Below are 19,969 nucleotides of genomic sequence, written 5' to 3'. Positions count from 1 at the left end.
GAGCTGAGATGGAGTTCTCCTGTTTTTTTCAGCCAGTGGCTTTATGAGGCGATTGGACACAGTTAAATCAGCAGCACTTTAATAAAAAAGGAGAATAAATACCACAAGAAACAGGAGAAAAGATATAGGAAAAAAACACAAATCAAGGCTTTAGGAACAACAATCATTTCCGATGTTAGCCTACATCTTGACGGATCTTTCTCCAAAACCTAAGACAAACTGTATAAAAAGGAGGATATTTTTATAATGCCAATGCCAAAAACTTCTGCTGTAGAAGTCTATGGAAAACAATGAGTCAGAACACTCCCATTATTAATCAGTAAACTGATTGATTCATCCACCAACACAGAACGTATTGCTGTTTCATATTTAACACATGAAACAGCAATAATAGGAGGATAGTTCATCATACAGTAGATTCACTCTGACATTAACAGTATTTATAGTAAACTTGTCTGACATTTGCAAAAATGAGCAAGCTTGTAAAATAATTTGCCCTATTTTACTGAATCCTAACAGACTTGGTAGGTGGAGAGGCTGCCTCCGGTATGAGATTTTATATTACAGAGAAAGAAAAACAAAAAACAATAGGAAATGCAAAGGCTCCAGGATTCATGTAAACCATTTCCAAAGAACCTCAAACAGGTGCTGGCATATTGATTTTGCAACCTCTCTTATCACTCCTTTGCATAAGAATGAGATACGTTAGTTTAGAAAATATGGCAATTTGTTTCAAAAGGGGTTAAAAAACTGGCAGAAAATGAGTTAAAAAAACAAAGCAGCTGTAAAACCACAACCATGAACCTGGTTTTCTGTGAGACATGTTTGAAATTTGCACTCCCTTTCCTGTTAATATGTAAGTATTAATATGAGAAGCAGGTTACAGCATTAAGTGTGGCAGTGACTAGCTTAGAGACCACACTGGAAGTGTGAATAAGGGATATTTTTATGGTGCTTTGTGAAAAGTATTCACACACCTTGTACTTTTCCACATTTGTCATTATATTTTATTGGAATATGATGTGTTAGATTAACATAAACTGATGCATAATTGAAAGAAAAAAAGTGTGTTTATTTATTTATATATTTTTTTACAAATAATGAAACAAAACGTATCCCCCATGGCACGATGCTGCCACTCCCATGTTTCACTATGGAGGACAGGGTGTCCAGGCTGATGAGCATTGTAAGCTGTCATTTTAACACTTTTTCCCATCGGAGTGTAAACCTCTGATCTAGGAGAAGAAAATCATCCCCAGAGCATGATGCTGCCACCACCTGTTTCACTGTAGGATTGGTGTAATAAGGGTGATGTTACGTTTTTTCCAGAACATGCAGCATTTCGCATGTAGGCCAGAAAGTTCAGTTTTGGTTTGATCTGACCAGATGCTTACTGTGTCCTCTAATTTAATGGCAAATTAAACTATTTTCTCTTCTGTAATTTACAGATTCTTTACATGCACACATACACTGTTATAATCATATCTTATTTGTTAAAAAAAGGTAATACAAATTAGGCTCTATTTGGGTTGGTTGTAATCTGAGAAAATGTGATAAAGTTGAGGGAGTGTGAATCCTTCTGCAAGGCACTGTTTTGAAATACAATGTAGCATCTCACATAACACACATTACCAGTCTTTAAATCTATCAAACCTTTTGCATCTGCAGGATATTTCTCACCATCAACACCCTCTCAGACATCCACCAACACCCTCCCCCCTCTCCTCTTTAACTGCGTCTCTCTCTCTCTCTCGGTCAGTATGATCAGTTTCTTTACTTCCTCCTTTTTGGAGTGGCTGAGCTGAATACCAGAACACAGGATATGCTTCACATTGCTCTCAGTTTCGCAGCAGCAGCAGCAGCAGCAGCAGCAGCAGAGGCGGTGGTGGATCAGCCGTGAGAACGACACACTCTGCAGTCAAGATGAGTGCCGGGGATGTGGTGTGCACCGGCTGGCTCATTAAATCCCCCCCGGAGAGAAAGCTGAAGAGATTTGTAAGTACAGATTCTTGTCTTTGTCCTCTGTTGGGACGTGGAAGGGAAGGGGAGGCTGCGCTGTTTCACCTTGTGTCTGTGTGCTGGTCTAGGTCCCACGCACTCATACACACGCCGACTTGGACATGCTTATTGTAATTCCAGTGTTCTTCACGTTGTCTTCCTCGTTTCAGCATCTGCCACCTCACTGATCCACCCACACTGTTTGTAGCAACAGAAGTGTAAATGCTCATGGAAGCAACTCCTGTGGAGTTAAGAGTGTACCTGCATGTATATGCTCTGTGGAACAGCATACAGCCTTCATTGTTTTGAGGTTGTTGGGATCATGTGATGATGTTGGGCTGCTGTGTGTGTGTGTGTGGGGGTGTGTGGGGGTGTGCGTGTGTGTTTGTGGGATGACTGTGTATTGTGAAACATGGGAAGTAATGTCAGCAGCACCCAGACACCGAAGCGACAAGCAGAAATAGTCCCGCTTTATGATGGCTGTTTTTGCACTTCCTCTGCATGAGTGGAGGAGGCGGACGGCCCTTTTGACAACGGCGGTTCAAGGAAAGCCTAGGTGGAGTTGTGGGGGTGTGTGTGCGTGTGCTGATGAGGGTAAGGGGCTTGCGCTGGAAATAGAAACTCATGCAAATCTTGCTGATTATGTTTCATTTAGTTCGACAGACAGCCATGCTGTTTTCCTCATTCAAATGTCAACTACTGGCACAGTGCAGTATGGAAATTTCAATTATCTTGCTCAAAATAATCGTTGTGCTCCCTGCTGCAGAACTGTTTATGCAAAATGAGGCTGCACAAGACTTTACTCTTTGCTCAATTTCACCTGAAGAAACAAAATAAGGAACAGGGTCTTTTTTTCCCTGCATTTGTCACTTTACAATCATAAACTTTATGTACTTTGGGGATTTTATGTCATAGACCAAAACATAGAGCATAATAATATAGTGTCACGAAAATGATACATGATACAAATAAAAATCTGAAAAGTGTGGAGTATTTAGGCCCCATTCAATGCAATTACACCTGCATCTTTCTCTGGAGTATGCAAGAGATTATAATTCTTACCCATGTTTTTTTCACAAAATAAGTTAACTTTGGTTTAAGTTTAGTTCTGGACTTTGACAAGGCTGTTCTAACACATAAATATGCTCCGATTTACCTGTAGTCCTGCGGGAAGTCGAATCTCCATCACAGTCAAAACCTTCTGCAGCCTCAGGTTTTCTTCCAGAATTGCCCTGAATTTAGCTCCAGCTATTTTCCCATCAACTCCTACCAGCATTATTCGACTTTGCTAAAGCAAAGACTCTCCACAACGTGGTGGTGTCATGATGCTGTGCAGCATTAGGTCAAAAAGTTCAACTTTGGACCAGTCTGACTGGAGCACATTCTCTCATATGTTCACCTGTGTTGTTGTAAACTGGAACTTTTTTCTTTAATTAATGCTTATTTATCTCTTTCTTCCATAATGGCAAGATTTACAGCAGATAACTAATATTTTTGACACATTCTCCTACCTGAGCTGTGAAGCTCTGCAGCGCCTCCAGAGTGACCACAGGCCCTTAGGATGCTTTCCGAATAGCTCGACTAGCTTGTTTTCTATGTTTAGGTAAATGACAATTTCTCTCTTATTTTTTCAAGCTACGTTGTAACGGAAATATACTTCAAATTTCTTTACAACTTTGTGACTTTTTTGTAGTGCTATGTGATTTCTAAAGACAATTGCTGAAGTGAAATGTAAGGGGACTGAATCCTAATTCAGCCACACTCTTTAGAAATAGGTCTAACATTTTTCTCTCAAATGCAACTTCGCAGTTAAATGCTTCTTTATGTTGAGACTATTGCATGAAAGTTTGATGTTGCTCTTTGACAAAAAGCAAAAGAGTTTAAGGATGCTTTGGAAAGGGATTGTAATTGCGCACTAAGATGCAAAACACTGCTTTGTTTATACCTGTCGGGTTGCGAACAGGACAGATTTGACCTGCTGCAAAAAGTGAGTCATTTCTGCAAATGTATAAATGACCCAGATAAGAATGACTCAGTTTGTGGCAAGACGTTAGAAACTGACCAAAGTTTACTTTGGTCACATGATGGCAGAAATGCTAACTTCATCCAAAAAGGATGAAGCAAAGATGCATGGAAAAACTTTGTAAGCAAGCATGTTTATACCTCAAAAACTTTTGTTTTATTTTGCCTTGTATTCTTCTCACATGTTTCAAATATATCAACAGATATCTTCTCTATTTCTCTGTAAATATATATAGATTGCCTTTGCAGCTGATATATGGAGATTGACCTCGGTATAAAAAAACAACAACTTGTTTTCACCCGGGCTCAGAACTTTGCATATGGTGAACACCCGCTGGATCAAACTGCCATCTGTAGTTATGGTTTCCTCTGAAAGCCGGCAGTGTTATTAGCACCAAATGTGCTGTGGGTCGACCCATTTCCTGGTGTGAGCACATGAATTTATGACCGACTTGTGCAGAAGAAGAAAACAAAATACATATTCTATAGAATCACATCACTGCCCCACAACAATGCCTTCAAAAACCAGGAAAAGAAAAACAAACACCTGAGAAGTTGTGTTAGGTTACCTAATATGATTTATTAACAGTTTTCTTCTATTTAATTATTTAAATTGTTCTATATTGTAATGTGAAATAATTAGTTCTTAGCTGAAATGGGTGAAATAGCTTCAGGGGTTTCATAAATATAAATTTTCAGTAAAGAGTGAACTCAGTTTTCAGCATAAACCAAGAAATGTATAAATACCCCTTTCGTTGTGTTTCTGCTAAATACAGTCAACTTCCTCTTCTCAGCACTTCTGGGAAACTGGAGCTGAGGTTCCGCTTGCTGACCAAAACAAAAGCAAAAAAAAAGAAAATGATTAAAACTGCAAAGTTAGCTGTTGGGAGCAGAGGTTATGATTAGATTCTCTGATCCACAACAAGAACAAAACAGCAACGATGACCTGAGGAAAAGAACAACTCTGCAGCCACTGCAGAAACAAACTCCAAGAATCACATGAGGAAAAATGCCGTGTAAGGCCTTTTAAAGGTCACAATGACTCAAATTGATGAATTATGAAAAATAATCTAATAACTGAAATGGTTAATAAATCATATTTTACTTATCAAACAAGATTAGAGAGGTAAATAAAACTTTCTCGACTTGTGCTACTGTGTTTTTTTTTTTAGCTCTTCCATGTAACTATGTAACTACTGACATTTCTGCTTTCAAGTAAATTCTTGTTAAACTTGTTGCGCTTTATCATGATGAAGAACTGGTTGTGGTAAACAGATTTTTTTTTTCTTTATCTTAATTAAACAAACAATTTTGAGGCATTTTCAAAAGGATTGTTTAGCAGGTTTGCAAGGCAGGATCAATACCTGTGGATAAATTCCTTAATGTTTCAATTTTCCAGCTTGCTTTGAGGCCTGACCCGCGGACTCCAGTTTTGAGCAATTCAAAATTTGCGTTTGCTTTTCTTAAGGACTAATGGTTAAATGTTCTTTGATAGAAAGAATTGCTTTGACTAAACAGAAAAGGAAGGAATGGCAAAGCTGTACCCATTGGTGCATGAAACCAGTTGTCTCAAACATGTATTTGAGGTTCAAAAACTCAAATTAGGTGCATCATAGTGCATGCTGTTGGTTGATGCATTTGTAGCCTGATTATGGTAGGAATTCCTAGTTTTAATGCATTTAAAGAATAGGAAAGAAAATCTGATTTGACCAGAGATAATCTGTTTTGGTGGTTAGCTCTGTTTGGTGCTAATCACCAATCAGAGCCTATTGAGGTAAAAATGGTTGCTTATTGCATAATAAACACTGGATGTTTCAAATAGAGCTAGAAACCACGTTAAAATGTTTTGGGTTTTTTTTAAATATTGATGAAAGAAGCAATACATGAAAATGTGTACAAACGTATTTAAGAGTTTCTAAACTTCTAAAACTGTTTCTAAAACTGAAAATCAAGAGTTTTACGTCATTTTACGACATCCCAAAGAGTCACGTAGATACAATGAAAAGAAGTGGTATACATTACACCTGCAAATTACCTCTAAAATGAAATCGTAAATCAACCAATAAAAAAAAAATCGAAATATAAAATTTCCGTTCCCTTCTACCTGCAGGCGTGGCGGAAGCGCTGGTTCGTGCTCCGGTCGGGGAGAATGTGTGGCAACCCAGATGTGCTGGAATACTACCAGAGCAAGAACTCCAAGAAGCCAATCCGAACCATCGACCTGAAGGAATGTGAGGTGGAGATGCTCAACAACCAGCTGCGGATAAAGCGGGACTTTCACGGGAAGCACCTCTTCGTGGTGAAAACGTCTTCCCGCGTTTTTTACCTGGTGGCCAACACGGAGGAGGAGATGAACGGCTGGATCAGCAACATCAGTCAGATTTGTCGTTTCGGGAACCTGGAGGAGGCAGGTAAATACAGAAATCTTTTTTTTTATTATTATATTATGGTAAAATATATTTTACCGTATTTATACGATAAATTTATAGCAACCACAGCTGCCGATATTTTACCGTTTTTTTTTTTTTTTTTTTTACAGTGTAGTTTTTGTTTAAGTTCTGCTTTAAAATAAGAGTTAGCTCACAAATGCACCTGTCTCGTTGAAATACACATGCGTCCTGCCATGGGAACAACTATGTTGACACCAAAATAAGTGGCGTCACTGTTCCCACTCAGGAAGTGGCAAACTTAGAGGTAAACATTATGAGGTCAGAACTGTTTGTCTTGTTCCTTTTTCAGCTTTTGGTGAAAGAACAAAGACTGAGTAAGATTTCCGACAATAAGTTGCAGAATACTGGTTATAAGTATAAAGTACTTAGCAACATTATCCCTACCATGTAACCTCTAAGTATGTCGCATTAAAACCACAAACTAGAATGAGTTTTACGTGGATGTTTTAGTGACAGCACTAGGTAGCACAGGCATTGTTAAATCATCAGAAAAAGACACATGGTCTCAAAGGGAGATTTTTGCATAAAAGATCTGAAAAGTGTGGTGTGCTCCTGCATTGTTCAACGATAGTGACACGCCACATACTGAGAGGGTAACCCAGCTTTCTCCCAGTTGATTCCAAACCCTCAGCCAGTGCATGTCTTGATGTCACTAGCACCACATCATCTTCCGTTCTTCTTTACAAAATAGGTTAAGCTCAGTAAGATTGGAAGCATTAAATACTCAGTCAGACTCAATTGGGATTTTATCCAGTTTGGCCAAGATTCAGCTCCATCTATCAATTTTTACATTTTTTCCTGGTGACAAAATCCATCCTCACAGCATCAGCATGATGCTGCCATCACCTTCTGTCCCTGTTATGTACTCAAATGGGACAGTGTGCATTGATGTTTGTTTGACTAACATACATGTAAATGTATCCAATTGCAGCTGAAGGAGAATTGGCCACATAGTGCAGGCTGAACAGCCAAAAATAATAAGAACTTAGTAAAATACTTTTTAAAAACTTAACAATATAAAGAAAATAATACAAAAATGGGGATGGATAATACTAGAGTTGACATGAGCATCTGGATTGGTTCTCTGATTGTTTTTCCCTTCTTAATTAACTCTATGAGATGTCTTAATATAAGACTGCTTTGGTCTTCATGGTGCTGATCACGCATAAGTGTATCTACTTACTAATTAGATAACTTCTCAATTGTTCTGGATTTCATTTTAGGGTATCAGACTAAAGTGGGCCGAATCCAAAAGCACAACTAATGTTTCTAAATTTTCTTGTTGAAAAACCTGCAAGCCACGAGTCTTTTTCCCACTTCACAATTATGCGCAACTCTGTTCTTGGTCTCTTCTCTAAAATTGTAGTCAAGTACAGTAAAGCTTGTGACTGTAATGTGAAAAAGTTCAAAGGTTATAAATAGTTTTTGAAAGCACTGCTTCTGAACCACTGCTATAAGTGAGAAACTGTGAGGCCGCCTGTTCACAGAGGTGCGGCGACCTTCGATAGCTTATCGGGTAAAGCACCAACTTTAACGTTTATACAACCCCATACACACACTCCTCTGCTAGGTTTGCCACTTCACAATCTAAAAACAGGGATTACTCAGATGCTCCGCCTCTGCACCAACTTTATTTTTAATAAAATTCAGTTTGACAAATTAAAAAAAAAAAAAAGCTGGGACAGACAGACTGCACTTATAGAATACCTCATTAGCTCTTTTCGAAATAGACGAAACTCCATCCAGGAAACATTTGTGCTCTTTTTCTTGAAAGTTATGACACCAGTAAGTTGATCATTGTTTTTAAAAAGCTCATAAATATCTCATTACTCCATATCAGGGCCAATGCTATTTGTGGTTTGCATCTTCTTGATGCCCAAATAGCCAGAAATTTTACTTGTAACTGTTAATAATCTCCTTGAATATGGACAAAACTGAAATTCTTCTTGTAGGCTCTGATCATCTAAAAAATCTCACTTAACCTCTTTTGAATCCTCTGTTTGTTATCAAACCCTGTAAGCATGTTAAAACCGAGCTGTAATGTTGGATTGTGCACAACGCACAATCTGCATTTTATTGATTGTTTTTAAACCTTTAAACAGCCTGGCCCCTTCCTGTGTTGCCGAGAAGCTTCTAGAATATTTCCCTGACAGACCTTTAAACATATTCTTATTGTATCAGCTCTTGTTCTTTGAATTCATATCAGTTTCTACACTGTCTAGCTTTAAAAGCAAACTCAAAACATGCTTATTCTCTCAAGCTTTTACTTCGGTTTATGTATTCGGCTTCATAAAATGTTATCCTCCCGGTCATTAGCCTATTTTTACATCTTTCATTTCCAGATTTAATGGGATCTTCTTTCTCTGAGCTGTTTTAAATCTCTATGTTCTTACTTGTAATTTGGTAGAATTGGTGTGTTTAGCGTTTCATCGTTTTTATTTCATTCTTACATGTCCTTCCAAGCACATTGAGTCTACAACCGTCATATGAAACGTGTTCTATAAGTAAATTTGATTTGGCTGTTGTCTTTTTAAGTGTAATCAAAATGTGACCCTCTGCTTGGGTTTTTTTAAAAAAAAAATTCTTTTAAATAGAAAAAAAGTCTGTTTTTCACTGTCCATCTTACCTGGGTCTGTCTGTCTGTCTGTCTGTCTGTCTGTCTGTCTGTCTGTCTGTCTGTCTGTCTGTCTGTCTGTCTGTCTGTCTGTCTGTCTGTCTGTCTGTCTGTCTGTCTGTCTGTCTGTCTGTCTGTCTATCTATCTATCTATCTATCTATCTATCTATCTATCTATCTATCTATCTATCTATCTTAAATTTCCCATTGCAAATAACAGCATCCTTTAATACAAGCTATCTTACAAAGATTAAAACAAAACATATTTATTGACATAATTTAACCTTTCTTACTGTGCTACATTGACATTTTGTGGTCACAAAGCCACTTTCCTGCCTAGGGCACCAAACCTTCAAACTAACACTGATGATGACTCTGTAGAGGAAATGATGTGAAGCCTCAAATTGGTTGCAGTCCAGAATGTTTTCACACTTCGAGCTCACACCAAAAGATCACGCCTTTTCTGGTCTGCAAAACCAGCTGATTAGTTTCTCTGTATCTAAGCTCTCAAACAAGCTCCACAATCGCACTTTTATCAAGCCGTGGTTACCACCACCAGAGCCATCTAACGCCTCCCCACAGCAGCGAAAAAAACCCAGACGAGTAAACTTTGCTCTACTTAAAACTCCTAACACATCGATATGTAAAATATTTCCAGACAATTCTGCCCGTGACCCAAACTATATGCACTGTGTACTTGCTTGGCAACAAATTGCGTCTTAACATTCTGTCGGCACACCGACTCATGTGCATGTAAGGATGTTTCCATGTAGTAAAAAACGTTTTGACATGCTGCTTGTGATGCAGCATAGTGTCTCTGCTTTATCAGAGGAGATAACAGCAGAACCACCCGGGGGCCATTACAAGCTAATCAACCGTTTTTTTGAGTCATTTCCAGGCAGCTAAGTTCAACTGCATCTCTTTTCCATCAGTATCTGCATAAACTCTTTGAAGAAACCTGTATAACTTGAGTTACAATGGTTAATTTCTCTTTAGGGATACTAAAGTATTTTGAATTGAATTAAAAGAACCTTCAACCTATCTACATTTTGACAAACTACAGTGCATTTGATTTAGGGCTTAACGAATGTATCACAATGTAGGCGGTTCGTAACAGTCCATACCGATAATTATTAGCTTTTGTTTTAAGTATCTGAAATACTGCTGAAATATTGGCATGACCTTGCCAATATTTGCTGCTGATGCTGAATCATCTGCTGTATCCACAGTTTTTATTCCACAGCGTTGCTTTTTTATTTTAAGCAGCTACGAGGCACCGTGGCAAAACATGAAATTGCTGCTGCGCAAGTCGCTCAACAAGTTGTTGCTAGGTAACTACTTGTTGTTGTTATTGAGTGATGCCATTCACCTTTCTTTGCTGGACATGAGAGGTTGAGCATCTAAAGCCTTTTCCTTTGCCTACATCTCCCAGAATGCTGTGCAGTTCTGGATCGGAGTTCAGTGAAATTATTGAATATTCCATCTGACATATTGCCTATTGATATGTCTATTGTGATATACAGTATATTATTAATTTGTTGTCCAGCCCTAATTTGATTGGAATTTAACGTGATGGTAATAGTAATGGTAATAATAACAGAGACAACAGATGAAAATTCCCAACCATTTTCCTATTAACTGGAACCAGTTGTCCTATCTTGGCTAAAGAAAGCCTCCCTACTTCATTATGCTGCCACCACTATGTTTCATTGAGGAATGTTGATGAGATTTTCACAGATGAGCTGTGGATCTTGCTAATGCTCTCCTTACTGCATGACCAAATCTTGCTAGGTTTGAAGATGTGCTGTACTCTTTCCAGTTTCTGTTGATGGGCCAAGCAGTAATCTGTGGGATGCTCAATTGATAAAACAACATTCCAATGTTTCAAGCTTGGAATGCTGTTTTCCTCAACTGATTCTACTTTAAACATTTAGACCATCAGACAAGTATTTAAACCAAGATAAAATCATCTATTAATCAAATTAAATGAAATATTAGCTATTTGGTCGTACTCTATTTAATTTAAATGCAGATTAACTGATGCTGAATCATCTGCTGTGTGCTACTTTTTTCCTAAAAATAGATTTCACAAGGTGCTGTATGTCAATAATGATGTCATGAATTCACTAAACAGTACAATAAGCTGTTCAGATACAGCTTAGCTGTCAAAAAAAAAAAGGCTCAGTGAAGATGTTCTGTAAAACCTCAGGAGGTCTGTTGGAACGGTGACATCTGCTTGGATGAGATAGAGCGAGGTCACGTTGTTGTTGCAACTACAAAAAAAAAAACAAAACAATTATTTTGCAATCTTTTCTAAGGAATTGAAATGTTTTTCTTTTTTCTTATTTAACGTGACCACAAGACAACGTAAACCTCTGAGAGTAGCAAGTAGTTTCCTGAGAACAAACCTTTTGTGGTTTTTTTCTTTTCCTTTTTGTTGTTGTCGTAACACACGGTTCTGCAGGGACGGCCTTGACTCGAAGGCCTCGAGTCAGATGGAATGAAAGAAATTTCTGAACGAGAGCCAAACTGAGCAAAGAGAGACAGAATATCCAAATAAAAAAAGAGGGAAGTGGGAGACATGTGCGTCGGACCTTCGCCGGCCCTGTGAAAACATCCCCGTATCGGCCCTTTAAATTTACCTGCTTCATTAGAGGGGAGCACAAACTGAAGCAGCCACCACATGTTTTTCTGTGACTTGCATTTCTAGCTGCATGTAAACTCAGTTCTTTGTGTTTGTTTCTCCTTTGGTTTGAATCAGAGAGCACAGATGATGGATCTTCTCTTACCCCCACCTCCATTCAGCCATCAGTGGACAGTGATCGAGTGTCTCTAGCGAGCCAACCAGACACCAGCTATCCACGAGATTATCTCCTCCTCTCACAGTGTGAAACAAGGAGTGTAACCACTAGGTATGTGGAATCAGGAGAAAGTTGTACACCACTGGTTGATGTGTAACAAGTGTTTATGTCTCTCTCTCTTTTTTTTTTTTTTTTTTACATCTGTAGACAAGACAGCTTCACGAACTCTGACATCTCTCTGGAGCAGAGGTTGTCAGACGATGCAGCCAAGGACGTGCACGCCGAGTCTTCCTTGTCCTCCATTTCTCACATGAGCCGCAGCCCGTCTCTTTACTCCAACGGGAGGATGTCCAACGCTCCCTTCAGCGCTCCGTGCAGCTTCCCAGTGTTGCCGTCCGCCTCCTCTTCGCCGCTCCATCGCTGTTCCCCAAACGTCTTCCAGTTCGACAAACCTTTCTCTCCCACCGTGTTCGAGGCAGCCGGCGACACCCAAACACCACCCCCGCTACCGCCCAAGCCAACTCACCTGTCAGAGCTGCTGAGTGACGGAGGAGCTAATAGGCCAAAGACGTTCAGTCCGCAGCACTTCCCCGCCAGCGGGCCGGTATTTTCCAGAAGAACCTCATTGTCCGGATTGGATCATTTCACAATGGGTACGGATTTTATTTCACTGTATGTGTGCAGCCTGAAATAAAAACATAGCTGCAGCTAATGGCGGTTTTTGAATGAAAGGTCCCGTTGGCAGATTCCATTCTTCTGCCACATTTGTTCCCTAATGAAGCCCATTTGTCAAGAGGGAAACAATATTACCCTTTTATTAGGTAACTTACCCCAAAATGTACATGAAATAATATTAATCTGATGTAAAATGATACAGACAATCAATATAAGGTGGTCCTAGTGCCAAGATAGCCCTGAATGCTTATGCGCCAAACCTTAATCTTTGAATCAGATTCCAAATTTGACACTATTTTGCCTCACAACGCCCCCATAGATCATGCTGCCTGGGGCAGAAAGCCATAAAACCTGCAACTTGCTAAAATGTTCTTTTACGGTTGTATATTGCTTTATAATCTGATGAAGTTTTTCTTATCTCATATTTTCAGGCAACACCGACAGCAGATTAACGAGGAACAGAAGACAGAGTGTTAATTTGGTAAGAAGATGTTGTGTTGTTATTGGGAGTACGATGAAAACATTTGCACATAAAACTACAAGCTTCAGCTAGTTGGAATTTTGCTTAGTTAATTTAATCACAACAATGTTGAAACAGCAGGAAACAGCTAACTAAACCTTGTCTAAATGGAATAAAATCTAACACAAATCACATTTAAAGTTTATGCATTACAACAGTACAACAGACCTTTTTGTTTGTAAATGAAAACAAATCCTTAAACTTCTTAGAATTCAGTATCATCAAGTCAAAGTCATGTCAAACTCAAGTAGAGCCAAACAATATTTTGTCTGTGCTCTTCACAATCACAAAGGACTGCTTGGTATTTTATTACATTTAAACTATGCAACCACAGACTTCCCATACCCTCGGTGGATACATCTGATATAGATTTTAATGGTTGAAATACTTAAGGTCACAGAGAGTGGGTGGAAAATCATGCTGTATAATAAGAACTAGAGTAGGGAAAATATGCAACAAAAATTACCTTTACAATATTGTTTCATATTGTAATTGGATGTTTTTCTACAACTGCGCTAACCTTAACTCAAGGAAGAAGAATGCATGGCAGAATGTAGTTTAAGATATTACAAAAACAAAAAGCAAAATGTAGCATTTCTTGAAATGTGATGATGAGCTTTAAAAGCCGCAGTCCATCACTGCATCAACTGCAAAAAAAAAAAAAAAAAAAGCAGCAGGTGCAGATTGTCTCAATTCTTGCCAGAGAATTTGTGAGCAGATTTGTGGCCTGTTTTCAAGCATATTAGTTTGTGTACGTTATCAATTGCAACAAGCTAATGCTAGCTATTGCTGGCGTTAGCATTAACCAGATAAAAATCAGGCTTCTTCGCTACTAAAAGCTGACATGACCTGGGCCTACTTACCTCCAAAAGATACCGATACACACCAAATAGCAGACAGCATCAAAAACTCTTCAAGAATTTTCTTAGTTGTTTACTTTATGATGTGAGACAGAGACCCATTTCTAGAACAAGTTCTTTGAAGAGACAAGATAACATGGCATTTACGTAAGGCAGTGTGTAGATCTTTAGATACTTTCAATCAGAAAATGGATACAAGAAAATATGAACTCTTCTTCTTCTATACTTAAAAGGTTTAAAACTTCTGCTACTGTAATAAGCAAAGTTGGAAGAGGTACCATATCTATTGGGGCACTAGTGAGTAGAATAATGAGGAATATGAAAAAATATTATAAAGTTGCCTGTTAGAGAATTACAGCAAAGAGTTGCATTAAGATGTGAAGTTGTCTTTAAATGTCAGGTGGTTAACTTTAGGGACCGTCATGTCAGTAAAAGTGTTTCTTTTTTGCCTTGCTTTGATAAATATAAATGTGTGTAGTTTACTAAAAGCTACTGGAAATATAACTGAAATGCTACAAAATATGAATGTGGAAAAGCAGCTCATGCTTAAGTGCTTGGCTCTGTGATGCTGTGGACTTGTTTTCTTCCGAAGGCCCTGGAACCTTGTTACAGTTCATGGAATCACGGGTTACTTGAAATACAGTAATTAAGAAAATTGTGGGATCTTTCAGAATACTGAAAATGGGTAGTTGGGTTTTTCAGCAGGAACGTGATCCTATACATATGACCAAATTTAGGGTGGAACGATTCAGGATACACAAATGCTCTTCATTTGTGTGAAAAGATCAGGACTTTTCCTGTAGATTTACATACAAAGGCCAGAGTACAGCCCTCCAAATCTTCTTTATCTTTATTAATTTAAACTATTTCCATCTAGATTAACATACCCATGCCGTGCCAGTAGGTGGCAATAACCTGAACATCAAATGGCAAATTAACATACAAAAGGAAGGGCATCCTGAGCATTAGTGAGGGTGAAGCCAGTAATTCTCCTGGAGCTATTTCCTGTCTCCTCTAAATGAAGAAGGCTTCTCAGACAATGTTTATTTGTAAAATAAACATACAGAAAAGACAATAAAACTACTGCTGCTGTTGTTGTGGCGTACAAAGCAAGAGTGGGCAGGCTCAGAGTAGGCTGCTTTATGTTCTCCTGCCAGATACTGTGCACATATACACCCAAGACAGTTGTTAAAAAATATCCACTTTGAAAAGCACTTTTCTCCAATTACAAAGCATGTGGTAAGGGGAGAATGTCCTACAGTGGTATTACCAAAACTAGGAGATCTGAAAGCTCTTTAAGCATGTGTACATACTGTTTCGTCTGCATTACAAAAACACTAATGCACCTGTCTGATCCAATGACTTTGTCTCTTTTCAGCCCTGTTTAAATACGGTACAAGTTCAAAGCTACCAGTCTGAGTCGTACGTCCCCATGGCGTCCCCTTCTCCGTCTCTTCCATCTGTTGAAGGAGACAGTTACATCCCCATGAGCCCCAGGACTTTCAGCTTCCTCAGTACAAACTCCAAAGCTGAGTCTGCCTCGTCACTCAGCCCAGTAATGTGCCAACCTGGAGAAATTGCACCGCCTCCAGTTCACCGACACCTCAAGCCTCGCTTACGGAGAGGTGAGAAGAATTTCAGGTCCGAGTGTGAAAAAAAAGAAAGAAAAAAAACAAAACTAATTTAGGTCTAATTTTTATCATGGCAAGCATCGTCTGGGAATTATTCAGCATCTCTCAAAAGTATTCATACACCTTGAACATGTTGTCATCAAGGCATTTTATAAGGGTTTTATTTGACACACCAACACAAAGAAGTACATAATTATGTAGTGGAATAACAATGAAAACTGCATTTTTGGTAGCTTGAATTGTTTTTATGCAGTCATGAAAATGTCCACTGCAGATTTTATTTTGTTTATTTGTTTTTTGGGGAATGAGGGGATTTTTTTCCCTTCAATTTTCGTAAACATGGAGTGTTCTGTTAAAGGAAATGCATATATTCTCTATTTGTGAATCATGTATGTTTTTCTTTGACATAAAGCTTAAAATTAGACATTAAAAAATGTGGTTAGTTTGACTTTTGCTGGAGGGTCATTATGGTTTTGCAGATCTAAAGGTAACAAGTTAGGATAAGTCTGTGGGTTAAACAAAAATGTTTATTACATTTACTAAACAAATTTATTCTCAGATATTGAGATTTTACCTGATTAGTTTTGCCTGTTTTGAGCTCATTAAGGAATGCTCTGTTTCAGGGCTACATCACTATTATGCAAATAAGCTCCTCCCAACTCAGTGTTTAAATTAGCACCTCAGACAAAATGGCTGCAAACAAATCCACAGTGGTACAAACATACATCTTTGACCCAGAAGCAGAAGTGGAGCCTCCTGAACAACCGTCAAGCTACAACCACTGAATCATTAAATGTTGTGAATCTGATGCACATTTATATTTTTATTAATTCAAACTCTGAGGATTCTGCTTCGCTTCGGGGCAGTGTGCCATAATGTGAAATCGAGCGGCTGACATCAGCACAATAATTCAGCACGAAGACCGTTTTAAGATATATATTTGCGAGACTACAGAAAAAGCACCTCTCTCGAGATGTAAAAAAAAAACATTTAGACGATGTTGGTAATGTCTGAATGCCTAACATTTTTTCACAAATGCTGCATCTTCTCAATGTAGTATATCACCTTCAGTTTACTACAATTCTTAGAGTGCACGTGCACATAAAGTAATGTGAGACACAGGACTAGCTCTGTTTTTTTGTGAATTGGAGAAAATGCATGGACACTTGGTTCGTAGTGCAGCTGAAAGCAAAACATTTCCCGTTTCCAACAGCCATTGTGCAGCGATAACTCCAGCAGAACAAGCTTTGCCTCATCTTGTCATGAAGCCTCTAAAGCCTTCATAGCATCTGGATGTATTGAGCTTAAATTACACACTAATTAGGGTACTTCTGGCAGTAACTGGTTGCACTAGATTTTATTTTAGGTGTACAACTATATCTAGTTGTACACACACCACAGGTATTAGATTTTCATTTCAAAACTATTTTGACAGCTCTATATAATTTTTCTTCCACTTCACAAATATGCACCACTTTGTGTTGGTCTATTGAGGTTTTTGGTTGAAAGACAAAAAACAAACAAACAATCAAAATATGAAAACGGTCAAAGGATTTGAATACTTTTCAACTGTGTTAAGCTGACAAATAGCTAACTTTGAAATTTCTGAATCCACAGTTCGACCTCCACCTCTAGACCTGAGAGGCCTTTCGACAATTACTGAATTTCCCACTCATATCCCGCTATGCAGAGTAATGACTGATTCATGGTGAGAGCAAAAGCACTTCTCCACATCTACAAATTCAGATTGTAGATCTATTACAAAACTTTCTTTAGATATGACAAAGGCACATACAATTGAAAGACATTTACTCTAAACATATGGACTGGAACTACACCTTACAAGCACTAAAAATACAAAAAAATACATAAATAAAAATAATAGGATAGAATAAAATATTCTCTGTGGCTGGGTATTTTTTATTTAATCTAGATTATGTTTCTCTTTGTTTTTAATCACAGCTTTCCACTGACCCACTTACCTCTTGACAGAAGGCTTGAAAATGGGGATAGTTCAACGGACGAAGTGACAAACTGCTCTGCACTGGTAAAATCTGGATTTGATAATGTTTTAAAAACACTATCAAAGTGTTTATGCATACATAGTGTTCACTTTATGTAGGCATAAAGTGAACACTATGACTCAGTGAATTGATTAATATTCAGAAGAAATTATTAGCATTTTATTCATACCATGAAAGCTTGCTGTGGGGGTTTGCTTGGTCTGCATGTTGTTCAGAAAATAAGTTCATTTTAAGCAATAATAATATGAACAATAGCTCCATTAGTAAGTGGAAAAATCAGTTGAAGCATCACAGATCTAAGAAATCCTAGATTTCTGTTCTGTAATCTAACTAGGTTTATAGTTGCTGCTTTGTTCTTCAATGTATGCAGATTTGCTTAAACTTTTTTGAAATACGGTTTTAATCCCAACACAGACGTGTTTTAGATTTAGACGTGGTTGCTATGTGCTACTTCTTCTGATAATGAATAAATGTGGCCTATCCTGTAGCCATTTAATATGAAGATGAACTAATCTGTATTTCATGGAAGACTTTGTAGGTATTTTTTACCAGTCATGATTCTTCTTTATATCTTAGTTATAAGAACGAAACTGCAAACATTTTTTCTAGATTTATCAATATCATTACAAGAGGGAATATCACGCCGTGTGTGTGAAACAGCAGTGGCTGCAAAATAGGATTTTAGTACTAATTTCAAATGGGAAAAAAATGTCTAATTGAGTTTACATTTGAAACTGTCTTTAGCACGTTAGGTTGTCACATAGCTAACAGGATTCACTAACTCAGGTTAATAAAAAGCTGCCAGCATTTCAAAATGAAGCATGTCTCACGACAGAAATTCAGAACATGAAAAGGAACTTCCCCATAAATAGTTTCGACCTTCCTATTCCTATTGTCTGCAGAACGTTTTGTTCTCTCTCTGTCGTAGCCTGAATAAATGTCAGGAATGCCCGTGCATGCCTTAAAAAATACAATTTGCTTATAATGAAGTTCTTTTTTTTTTTTTGCATCTTCTGCTTCATTTTAAGCAACTTGCTGATATTAAAATGAGACTAGTTCTTTACGCAGTGACACTGTCAACACTTTGGTGTGATAGTACTTACTGTGACGTGTTTATTGTCCAGGGGGAAAAAAAATAGATATTTGAGTTTCATGGTGCCTTTCTTGTTCAGTACATATCAGTAATATAAAATATGTGTTTTCTAATGGTTAATTCAGTCTAGAATATTGAGGTTGATGTTGCATCGTTTTTCTGGCAGGAATTGAGACAATCACTCTGTCTCCCCTTGGATGGGGCAGCTCAGCACTGGAAGAGAAGCTCAAACCTTGATTATCTCTCACTGGATTTCAACTCTGCATCCCCTTCCCCTGTGCAAAAGGTATGTTTTGGCAGACAAATTAAGTTTCAGGAATTTATTTTACTAATGGCTGCATAATTGTTTGTTTTTTATTGCTATTATCATTGTTTATGTGTTCGTCTTGGAATTATAAATGTGTGTCCCACTATATGATTACTGGAGCAAATTGATGTTGTTGCATGAGGGAGAGACATATGAGTGGGGCTGTGTAGAGTACTTTTGAGTTGTTAATGTCCAACCTGCAGTGGTCAACAAACACTCGGCTTGGAAGCAATGTTTTATTGCAATTTGAAAAAGGAGAATTTTCCTAAGTCTACAATTAGTATTTGGATCCATGTGACATGGTCTGTATTACAACTGTGTCAATCTCCAAACAAAGCGCTGCTAACTGGTGGCTCATAATGACAATCCCACTTCGTGAACACGCTGGTGCTACTTGAAGAAAATTAACACAAGCACCGATCAGTGTTAATGTAGCAAAAAAGAATCTCACCACATCTCTTTACCATCTCCCTCTCTCTCCTTTGTTACGTCCAGCAGAAGCCACTTCTCGCTGACGAGTACAAAGTGGACTACGTGCAGGTGGACGAGAAGAAGACTCAGGCCCTACAGAACACAAAAATGGAGTGGAAGGACGTCAGGCAGTCGAAAACCTGAAGACAACATGTTTGAGGACGCGGTCATTAACATGAACAGGAGTTCAAGAACAATATTGAAAAAAAACAAAAACAGTAAGACATTCACGTAAAGAATTAATGGAAAAGCACTTTTAAGAACAGCACTGAAATAAAAGTCACACAAAAGCCATGAAGCCATGAGATGCTTGTTTTTTCGAGAGGAAGCGAGCAGTTGCACTCTGCAGGACAGAAATGTAAATTGTACTTGATCATGCGATGCTCACTGTGATTTTTCAGCTCATTGTAGCCTAAGATTCATTCAGTTTTGTCAAAATAAAAAAAAGGCTGTAAATATATGTATAAATGTAATATAAAGGTCTAAGTCTATATAGAGGTCTA

At 38.1% G+C, this 19,969-nt stretch overlaps 1 protein-coding gene across 2 annotated transcripts; it reads left to right on the top strand.

Annotated features, from left to right (window-relative positions):
• The first annotated feature begins 1,748 nt into the window (after positions 1-1,748).
• Positions 1,749-19,959, top strand: gab3 (GRB2 associated binding protein 3). 2 transcript variants are annotated; one of them, XM_032577309.1, is made up of 10 exons: positions 1,749-1,995; positions 6,131-6,431; positions 11,846-11,996; positions 12,093-12,538; positions 12,992-13,041; positions 15,319-15,565; positions 17,189-17,279; positions 17,534-17,618; positions 18,855-18,974; positions 19,491-19,959. In XM_032577309.1, the coding sequence occupies exons 1-10, from the start codon at positions 1,924-1,926 to the stop codon at positions 19,608-19,610; spliced, it is 1,683 nt and encodes a 560-aa protein (XP_032433200.1). In that variant the 5' UTR covers positions 1,749-1,923; the 3' UTR covers positions 19,611-19,959. The 2 variants fall into 2 exon arrangements, with proteins under 2 accessions (XP_032433200.1, XP_032433201.1); XM_032577310.1 differs by having other exon boundaries at positions 1,751-1,995; positions 19,494-19,959.
• The last annotated feature ends 10 nt before the right edge of the window (positions 19,960-19,969 follow it).

This window comes from Xiphophorus hellerii, chromosome 11 (genome assembly GCF_003331165.1).
Source record: "Xiphophorus hellerii strain 12219 chromosome 11, Xiphophorus_hellerii-4.1, whole genome shotgun sequence".
Classification (NCBI taxonomy): domain Eukaryota; kingdom Metazoa; phylum Chordata; class Actinopteri; order Cyprinodontiformes; family Poeciliidae; genus Xiphophorus; species Xiphophorus hellerii.
This window is presented reverse-complemented; position numbering and strand designations above follow the sequence as displayed.